This window comes from Mastacembelus armatus, chromosome 10, assembly GCF_900324485.2.
Source record: "Mastacembelus armatus chromosome 10, fMasArm1.2, whole genome shotgun sequence".
Taxonomy (NCBI): Eukaryota; Metazoa; Chordata; class Actinopteri; order Synbranchiformes; family Mastacembelidae; genus Mastacembelus; species Mastacembelus armatus.
In genome coordinates this window covers 17,051,994-17,062,264 of record NC_046642.1, presented here as the reverse complement: position 1 = coordinate 17,062,264, position 10,271 = coordinate 17,051,994, and the positions used below count along the sequence as shown (strand labels likewise).

The 10,271-nt window shown below is 40.5% G+C and overlaps 2 protein-coding genes across 3 annotated transcripts; one reads left to right on the top strand and one right to left on the bottom strand.

The window, feature by feature from the left end:
• Positions 1–1,122: 1,122 nt before the first annotated feature.
• Positions 1,123–3,952, bottom strand: lsm11 (LSM11, U7 small nuclear RNA associated). The gene is made up of 4 exons (XM_026330817.2): positions 3,364–3,952; positions 2,449–2,588; positions 2,245–2,328; positions 1,123–1,702 (listed from the first exon to the last, which is right to left on the bottom strand). The coding sequence occupies exons 1-4, from the start codon at positions 3,818–3,820 to the stop codon at positions 1,388–1,390; spliced, it is 996 nt and encodes a 331-aa protein (XP_026186602.1). The 5' UTR covers positions 3,821–3,952; the 3' UTR covers positions 1,123–1,387.
• Positions 3,953–4,050: 98 nt separating this feature from the next.
• thg1l (tRNA-histidine guanylyltransferase 1-like) lies at positions 4,051–9,495 on the top strand. 2 transcript variants are annotated; one of them, XM_026330818.2, is made up of 7 exons: positions 4,051–4,407; positions 4,635–4,838; positions 4,948–5,124; positions 5,218–5,387; positions 5,481–5,569; positions 8,559–8,666; positions 8,873–9,495. In XM_026330818.2, exons 1-7 carry the CDS (start codon positions 4,391–4,393, stop codon positions 9,032–9,034), a joined length of 927 nt encoding a protein of 308 aa, XP_026186603.1. In that variant the 5' UTR covers positions 4,051–4,390; the 3' UTR covers positions 9,035–9,495. The 2 variants fall into 2 exon arrangements, with proteins under 2 accessions (XP_026186603.1, XP_026186604.1); XM_026330819.2 differs by having other exon boundaries at positions 4,051–4,522; positions 8,873–9,034.
• The last annotated feature ends 776 nt before the right edge of the window (positions 9,496–10,271 follow it).

The window sequence follows — 10,271 nt, the reverse complement described above, 5'->3', positions numbered from 1 at the left end:
CTTTATGAACAACATTAAACCGCTGATTGAAATTTGTTAATGGTGTGTGTTATTTGGTGTGCTGTGTCATTAGCCTCATTCAAAAGAGCTTCGAGCAGCAAAAGTGAAGCCACTGCCCTTGACTTTGAAACTCTTTTTGTTTGATGCGATTTTAACTCCGTTGTTTGATGTAATGAAGGCCTTCAATCGACACATTTACAAATCAAATTAATAAGGCAGAAAGCCAAGAAAACAAGTGTAGTCCTTAATGCTTTAAGATTTATTCAACCGGTGAAATTCACAGTTTCTCCTCAAACAAGGGTGGCCTGATTACTAATATAACACACTTGAAAAAGATTGTATGTCTTCACTACTAGTGTTGTGCCCTTCTCATATAGCATCAAGGTTTGTTAGAACACACTGGTGTGACAAACACGACTAAAACACAGCTTACATTAAACAATTGACCCCGTTTTCCCTCTCTGGAGAGGACTGTTAAATGGGCTATACTAATAATATTCTGATACATTATATGAAAAGTAACAGTATATAGATGAACAGCCCAGCTACTGATAGAATTTGTCCTATTTATGGCATAAAAATATATAGAAAGAGGGTCAAACTCTCTAAAGTCAAAAACTAAGATATATCTCAAAAACTCTTCACGCAGACTCTTATTGCAACATGCAATCATTCTGTGCCATCCAAAAGTAACCTCTGCCATTTAAAAAGAAAAAAAAAAAGCAACATCTTTACAACTTCCACGAGAAGCAATAAATTGTGCTTTTATGGGTAATGTGCCCATTAAAGAGTAAAAGCAATCTGAGACGTCAAGACAAATGACAGCTTTTGAGTGCCATCTGCAATCTCTAGCTTCACAAACTCAATTATTCATAATGCATTTATGAAGTCCGCTGAGACTGCGCTGTCATTCCTGTTCAAACTAATGGGGAAAAGCAACATAAAGGGACAGGCTCTTTGAGACGACAATGGCCTTGAAGATGGCAACAACGGGTTTATGCTGCCACCTGATGGGGAATAACCGTAACAGATACAGCTATCAATGCTGTGACAATAGAAGTGTCAAAATTAATTTACTTTAGGGCTGACAAACATAAAAAACAACACAGGGAATGACTATAATTAGTACTGAGAAGCTTTTATTCCTCAAAATAAAGATTTCTCCCGTGGGCAAAGAAATACTTCCATATCAATATGATATAGCAGTGATGCTTATTTGATTCTTGTGAATCTAATTAAGTCAGAGATCTTTTGGCAGTTCATCTACAGTATTTCACACCTATTATTAGATGCTCAACAGAAAAACAGCTTTACATTTATCCGAGTGTAGCCCATTTACTGAAAAATAGCATTACGCTGAGGACAAATATCAAATGAAAAACAAACATCAAATTGGCTGAGGGTTGACCAGGATAACGTTCTCACCCCGGATGAAAAGCTGATTGATGTGGCGTTTATGGACCTTGCCGTACGACTGGCAGTCTTTTTTCTGACAGTCCTCTGGAGCCCGGACCTTCACTGAGGCTTTGGGTTTATACTGTTCGGTTTTAACGGCGTCTGACAGCACAGGCTCTGTCCCACTGTCCCCTCTCCGGCCACCAGGGCAAGGGGTCTGGCTTTTTCGGGTACTTTTGGGGGCTTCAAGCTTCTTTGCGGTCTCATCACCTCCTGAGTTTTCCTGGAGCTTCAGTTTCTCAAAGAGCTGTGCAAAGATTTCAGTCACATTAATGTTTTGTAGAATTCAACCCCGTTGTGGCACCAATTACAGTCTGTAGTTTTCCAGCAATAGTCACTCAACGCTCACAGTCTCTAATTACCTCTCTAGATAATAGGTATCACTGTTACTGGCTGGGGCAGACATTCCCATGTTGGACTCAAATTACCTACCTCTGCATGAGGGATACACAGGAAGTGATGCATCTATGTCATCCATTGTTATCGTTTCTGATTTTATCTCATTTATTTCAGACTCGAGGTTTATTGTTCACTCTCTTACACCATATTAGAGACGTATGAAGTCAGCGATAAAACAACCCAAACACTTCCTAGTGTTACTGTTTCACATTAAAAGCATTAACCTGAACAAACATAGGGTGGCTTTTATCAATAAGCATAGGAAAAACACTGTCACTGAACTCAGCAGATCAGTTTTAAAATCTGCATGGAGTGATGGAACAAGAATGCTCAGCTGCGGTAAGATGGAGACATTTTCTCATCAGACATACAATAAAAACGATTACATACCCGTGAAATGGTGAGGGCTTTCTCATGGTAGAGAGCCTCTCCAAGCAGGGGTTCTCTGTACGTCTCATCTACATCCACCAGTGCCTGACAAAAGAACAAGTGGTAAAAGGCCAATATATAAAGACATTCAGATTCAGCTTCTACTGTAGCACTTGTAAAGTAACAGGCACAAAGTGAGCACAAAGTGGGCAGGAAAGCACTCACCATGTTCCAGAACTTGTCGAAGGCCACAACGAAGCCGGAGCACACTCCCCTCAGTCCTTTAAAGGTCCTGATGTGAACTTTGACCCTTATCCTCTCCTCTACGCATCGGTACAGTTCACCCAAAGGACTACCTTTACACACTGAAGACACATGACGGACAGGTTACACATCTGATGAACCATAGGACTTGCATTACTCACCAATATTTCAAGCAAAATAACTAAATAAAAATGAACTAACATTTCTGATTGGTAGCTGTTGAAGAAATGTGACCAGCACGTGCACTCTTTTTGTTAACTAAATAACAGCATCTGTTTCTAAATTAACTCAGAAAGATTTGCAAGTTGATGCGTGTGTACACTGCTTCCTACATATCCCATATAAACTGAGACATGCTGATAATTGGTGTTTTTTGGGGTGGACATGATGTCATCTAGGAGAGCCAGGACAGGTCTAATGAGAATTAGAAATAACATATAATGTAAATATTTTGTTGTTAATAATTTATTATTTTTGGAAGTGGGTGCACTTTACTGTTTTAGTTTAAGGGGAGATAAAATACAAAAGCAGTTATTGTTCATTAAATAAAAGAAAATTCAGTTTTATGTTTACATTAAACATGGGATTTCATTTTATCAGATAAAACAACCAGGTTCAGGTGAGAAAGTGAGGTCAAAATGACACTACCTGACCATATCACCCATAAAAAGCCAGTATTCAATTAGAATAATATAAATCTGTATGCTTCAATGTATGCCTTTTATAAGATTATAGATTCTGTGATTGGATGTTAAGTTTTCTATTTGACAGACGGCCCAGAGAAGAAGACCGTCCCCAGATAGACCACTGTCCTTAGGGGCTGAGCCCCCCTAAAAGTCTGACACCGGAATCGCCCCTGCTGGGAGATAAACCTACAGGGCATCCTCGTCAGGACATTTTTCTGCGGTTTCTGCCTCTTTCTCCGCGGGGTGTTGCTGCTCTCAGCCTCCCCCTCCTCCGGGACCGGGTTGTTCACCATGAGCTTCTTCAGCCTCTCGATGCGCTCTGGGTCCGCCACCCCTTTCATCGCCTTCGCCCGCCTTTTCTCCACGTTCTCCGGTTTGGCTCTGCCCCGGCCCCCCTTAAGGAAGCTCTCGTACTCTGCCACATTGTTGAAACACCTGACGTTTGGAAAAGGAGCCCGCACTGTGGGGGAGTACAGGGCCCGGAGTGGCTCAAACTTGTCAGAGCAGACATCTAATTTATCTGCGTCGTCGTCCACGGTTTCAATGTGGGCCTCCGGTTCATGCTCCGCTGCTGCTGCTGTGCTCGAACACGAGAGTGTTGTCTCTTTACCGTCTGACTTTATACTTTCTCTTTCCCTCTGCTCCATGTTTGAAACAACCGCAGATGGGCGCACGGTGTCGCAAGGAATCCTGGGCACTTTGTTGTTGCACGTTGACGTCAGTCAAATGCTGCATTTCAGTGCCGATAGATTTTTCTGTACCTAATTTAATTGAAAATTAATCCCTCATGTGCAAAAGCTAAAAATGGAATCTAACAGTAAACAGTTTTGTTTGCGAACGAACTACAAGGTCTATAAAACATGTCCGTGTTTCGGACTGTTTACTCAACATACGACGTTTGGATGTACTTTCCCTTTTTACCACTAGATGGCGCTTAAACACAAATGATGTTTGGTAGCGTCATTGACAATCTGCTTTTCTTAATGAATTATCCAACGCAGCAACACAAGAATAAACTGATACATGATGATAGATTTTTAAAGCGGCAGAGCAAACAACTGGGACAAAAAAACGATTTCAATGTGCTTGGTAATTTCAGGTTTCTGGGCCGGAACCTTTGTTCGCTGCGTTTGCGGTATCACTACGACAGAATTCATAGATGGACTCTATACAAGTTAACGTGTGTGATGTGACAACTGTACTTCTCGGATAATAATATGGCTCTGTTAGCCTTGTAAATGAGATGTTGCAGTTGGTGTAAATATTTAAATATTCAGATGTTAGCTCATGGAGTGTAGCAGAGTTATCTGTATGAGGGCTATCTCCATACAGTACCTATAACGTTAAACGTAAGTACTGGCTGTTATTAAATAGTCTCTGATGTCAGAATAAAGTAGCTGTGGCCCAGTTTTATATTTCTCCGTCATTCTTACTGGGATAGTGTTTGTTTTTCTTTTCCAGGAGCACCCTCATGCTGATTGGAAAGGCCTACAGATCAGGTGGACTTGTCAGGTGGTGTGGTGTTCAGCCTCTGGCCTGTCTCTTTACCAGCTCCAGCAACATGGCAAAGAGCAAATTTGAGTATGTCCGCAACTTTGAAACAGATGACACTTGTCTGAGAAACTGCTACATTGTTGTGAGACTGGATGGTCGAAACTTTCACAGGTGAGTTTCTCTTTGTAGCTACACCTGTGACCTTTATAAACACAAATGATGTTCAAAATCAGTGGGTTGATAGATTATTTGTAACCAAATTATTTGTGTTTTGTGTCAGGTTTGCAGAGCAGCACAGGTTTACCAAGCCAAACGATAACAGAGCCTTGGGCCTGATGAGCAGGAGTGCGCGCTCTGTCATGGAGGAACTAGAGGATATTGTCATTGCTTATGGGCAAAGTGATGAGTTCAGTTTTGTTTTCAAGAGGACCTCCACCTGGTTCAAGAGGAGAGCCAGGTAACGGAGGGCAACAACAGTGTAGTTCTCACACATGCCTTTCACTTGCTGTGTTTTGTCTGACTTCTTTTCTCCCTCTTTCTTCTGTGGCAGTAAGATCATGACTCACGTAGCCTCCCAGTTCTCCTCCTCATTTGTGTTTTACTGGAAGGAGTTTTTCGGGGAGCAGCCCCTCCTGTATCCACCAAGCTTTGATGGACGTGTGGTACTGTATCCTAGCAACCGCAATCTTAAAGACTACCTCAGCTGGAGGCAAGCAGATTGTGAGTATTTACTTTGCAAATCACACATTTGACTTCTGGATGAATTTATTCATTAAGTTAACTAAGGTAATATCATGTTTTTGTTCCTTACAGGTCACATAAATAATTTGTACAACACAGTTTTTTGGACATTAGTACAGAAGGGAGGCCTCACCACAGCTCAGGCAGAGGATCGCTTAAAGGTGAAACACAAATACACATTTGAACATTAATTCATTTAACACATATTGTATGTACACTGGCATTGATCTACAGTATCTCACAGAAGTGAGTACACCCCTCACATTTTTGTAAATAATTTATTATATCTTTTCATGTGACAACACTGAAGAAATGACACTTTGCTACAATGTAAAGTAGTGAGTGTACAGCTTGTATAACAGTGTAAATTTGCTGTCCCCTCAAAATAACTCAACACACAGCCATTAATGTCTAAACCGCTGGCAACAAAAGTGAGTCCATCACCTTTACCCTCAGCTTCTTTAGCAAGGCAGTGGTCATCTTGGAGGTGTGTTTGGGGTCGTTATCATGCTGGAATACTGTCCTGTGACCCAGTCTCCGAAGGGGGGGGGTCATGCTCTGCTTCAGTATGTCACAGTAAATGTTGGCATTCATAGTTCCCTCAATGAACTGTAGCTCCCCAGTGCCGGCAGCACTCATGCAGCCCCAGACCATGACACTCCCACCACCAGGCTTGACTGTAGGCAAGACACACTTTTCTTTGTACTCCTCACCTGGTTGCCGCCAGACCAAATAAGTTTATCTTGGTCTCATCAGACCACAGGACACGGTTCCAGTAATCCATGTCCTTAGTCTGCTTGTCTTCAGCAAACTGTTTGCAGGCTTTCTTGTGCATCATCTTTAGAAGAGGCTTCCTTCTGGGGTGACAGCCATGCAGACCAATTTGATGCAGTGTGCAGCGTATGGTCTGAGCACTGACAGGCTGACCCCCCCACCCCTTGAACCTCTGCAGCAATGCTGGCAGCACTCATACGTCTATTTCCCAAAGACAACCTCTGGATATGATGCTGAGCACGTGCACTCAACTTCTTTGGTCGACCATGGTGAGGCCTGTTCTGAGTGGAACCTGTCCTGTTAAAACGCTGTATGGTCTTGGCCACCGTGCTGCAGCTCAGTTTCTGGGTCTTGGCAATCTTCTTATAGCCTAGGCCTCTTTATGTAGAGCAACAATTCTTTTTTTCAGATCCTCAGAGTTCTTTGCCATGAGGTACCATGTTGAACTTCCAGTGACCAGTATGAGAGACTGAGAGCGATAACACCAAATTTAACACACCTGCTCCCCATTCACACCTGAGACCTTGTAACACTAACGAGTCACATGACACCGGGGAGGGAAAATTGCTAATTGGGCCCAATTTGGACATTTTCACTTAGGGGTGTACTCACTTTTGTTGCCAGCGGTTTAGACATTAATGGCTGTGTGTTGAGTTATTTTGAGGGGACAGCAAATTTACACTGTTATACAAGCTGTACACTCACTACTTTACATTGTAGCAAAGTGTCATTTCTTCAGTGTTGTCACATGAAAAGATATAATAGATTATTTACAAAAATGTGAGGGGTGTACTCACTTCTGTGAGATACTGTATGTGTTTACATAAATATACCATATGTTTGAATTATATCAGAGTGAAAACACAGTACTCTTTATTCTTACAACTTTTAAATTTCTGTAAATGACAGAACTATGTTACAACTATTGTACAACAGAGTTTGTACTTAGTAAAGTAAAGTACTTATTGATAAAGGAAGTAGTTGTTCAGTTTCCTTTATGTTAAAGAAATTAATAAATGACAATGGAAACAATCTGTTAATTATTTAAGGTATTTAGTGGAGCAAATATTTGCAGATTCAGCAAAAATACCTTTATTAAAAAATAAATAAATAAAAATAAGCTAATAAGGCAGTATGGTGACTTGGTGGTTAGAACTGTTGCATCACAGCAAGAAGGCTCCTGGTTTGAAACCCAGCAGGGGCCTTTCTGTGTGGAGTTTGCATGTTCTCCCTGTGCTTGTGTGGGTTTTCTCCAGGTACTCTGGTTTCCTCCCACAGTCCAAAAACATGTATGTCAGGTTGATTGGTGACTCTAAATTGCCCATAGGAGTGAGTGTGAGTGTGTGAGGTTGTTTGTCTCTATGTGGCCCTGTGATGGACTGGTGACCTGTCCAGGGTGGACCCCTGCCTTTCACCCAAAGAGAGCTGGGATAGGCTCCAGCTGATCCCTGTGACCCTGGTTAGGAATAAGTGGGTATAGATGATGGATGGATGGAAGAATAAACCATTGGAAATTGTTTTCTATCTTGGCTAGAACACATCACATTGTGGTTTGTAACACAACAATGAATTCATTGTTTCCACATAGTGATCACCATTTAGTGTCCATAACTGTAATGACATAAAAATGAAATACCATATCTAGTAGAACAGAGGAAATAAAATCTTTCTATAGAACCTGACATCGGTCACTGTTTGTAGCAGCTTTTTTTTTTTTTTTGACACAACTGTTCACGGGAAGTCTTGTCATTTTATAGTGAACAGTGGGAGGAGCTCCACTGAAGTGATGCCAGCTGATTAGAAGTGGTGATGCTGATAATGGCTGCATATTTATGCCAAGGCATTTACAGCCCATCAGTCTTTTGTGCTTCCTAATTCTTCTGTCACTTAAAAAACTTTTCATATCATCAGTGGATTTTGTAATTCAAAAACAAAGCAAACATTGTGGTGGTCATTTTATTAATTTTGTAAGTGGAGTGTGTGATGAGATCACTTTGCCTTTGCACATAAGATAAGCCCCTACATTACGCATGTTCAAAGTACAACTTAAAACTTATTTGTATACTCCAGCCTTTGGACCGGCGTGATGGATTGATTATGGACTGTTTTTTACTGTTTTTATTTTTATAAAACTTATAACCTATTTTTATCATTTTTATTTATTCTTGTTTTATGTCTATTTGTTTTTCTGTTTGTTTTGGACTACGGCACTTTGTGTCAGCTCTTGCTGTTCTTAAAGCGCCTTATAAATAAAAGTATTATTTTTTTTTTTTTTTTTTTAGGATGTTGTACTCCACACAGACATTGAAGCATTTCTTTAAAGTTTTAAAAAGACTTTTGTAATATGTACATGTATGTCTGTTTTTTCTCTTTTAGGGAACATTAGCTGCAGATAAAAATGAGATCCTGTTCTCAGAGTTTGACATCAACTACAACAATGAATCTGACCTCCACAAGAAGGGCACCACTCTCATCTGGGAAAAGGTGAGCTGTTTAGAAAAGAATGAGCAGGATTAGAAAAAACATTGCCTGCTCTGAAAAGTGGTTAGCATTAGAGTGAATTACACAGCACTCTATAGAAACAATGCTAAATATAGAATACATGGCCTTCTCTTGCTCGTCCCAACTTGTTGAACTATTCCTTTAAGTTACCTTTAACTGTACTAATCAAGTTTCTGATTTTCTTCTAGCGGGATGAAATTGTCACTAAACGAATGAAGCTCCCAAATGAAGAGGAGAAGGATGTTGCTGTGACTCGCAGCAGGAGGAGGGTGGAAGCCTACCACTGTGACATTATAGGAGACCAGTTCTGGGAGGAGCACCCAGACATCCTGGAGGACAACAGCTGCTAACAGCCTTTCCGCTGCTGTAGGAGAATAAATACTGAACTGATTCAGGCCAGAGCAGTTGATATGAATCAGGTAGTGGCTCTATAGGGGACAGCAACAGCTTGATTTTTGACTGATGTAGATGGATGACCTCGTGTCAAACAACATGTAACCAAGGCTTAGGACCCTCGAAAGAATGCCTTCTGAGACTAAAGTCTTTAAGGTTTATGTTTTTACATTACTCTCTCAGCTGGAACATATTCTTACTTTTGTTTATTAAACTTCTATCCTAATATTCCCCTGAAACAGGACGTTTTGTGCTTAGATTGCATGATGTTCAAAAGGAAGCAGAGTATTTCATCATCTTTTTCATCATCAGCGTGTACTGATGACAGCAGTTTCCCAAACACCACCCACAAGTCTTTAGTTTAGTTTATCAGATTGCTTCTCCAAAAATAAATCCTTATTTGATATCATGAATGACATTTAACATACTACCATCACTTGATCTTTCCAAATGTTTGACCCAATTTTTTTTTTGGCCCACTGTTTTTATTTGCAGAGTGGTTTTTAAATGTGTGTCTGGTTATTCTGAATCTCAACTTTCTCTTTTTTTTGAGTTGCAGAGTTCCTAATGTTTCAATTTGAATGATTTGGGAACCCAATATCACATCCAGTTTATAGTAAGTCTGGGCATGTTTGAGGTGGAAATAAGCAGAGTAAAGCAGAAACCGATACCTTGGCGCTAAGAAGTGGCCTTGTTTTGCAGCCAAGATACCATTTAGAGATGTAAATAGACTGATTGCCCTGCACTATCATCTGTGCTAATAATACTTAACACACCCTGCGTACACTCTATCCTTGTGACATGTGTTCTCTGACATATTTATCATCACACTTATAAATGACCGGCTCAGTATGAATGGCTGCTGGAAGCTTGAAGTGGGAGAAGCCCACTGTATTTTGTTACTGTAGTAGCCTCGGTTACTGTCCAGGTATTAGAGCTGTATTTTTGGTTTGGTGACCTTGTTAAAAGCATCTAACTACTGTACTTTATGTAACCAGGATTCGACTCTTATATTTGAATGAAACCAAATTCATTCACAGGCTCGTGTTTAATAGTTATATTTCATATTATATTTATAATGATCTTTTTACACACTGATCTTCACTCAGGTACAATGTACCACAACACACTGAAAACACACTGTATTTAGAGATGTTCGTCTGGGCCTTTGCCAAATTCAGCGCATATGGTGAC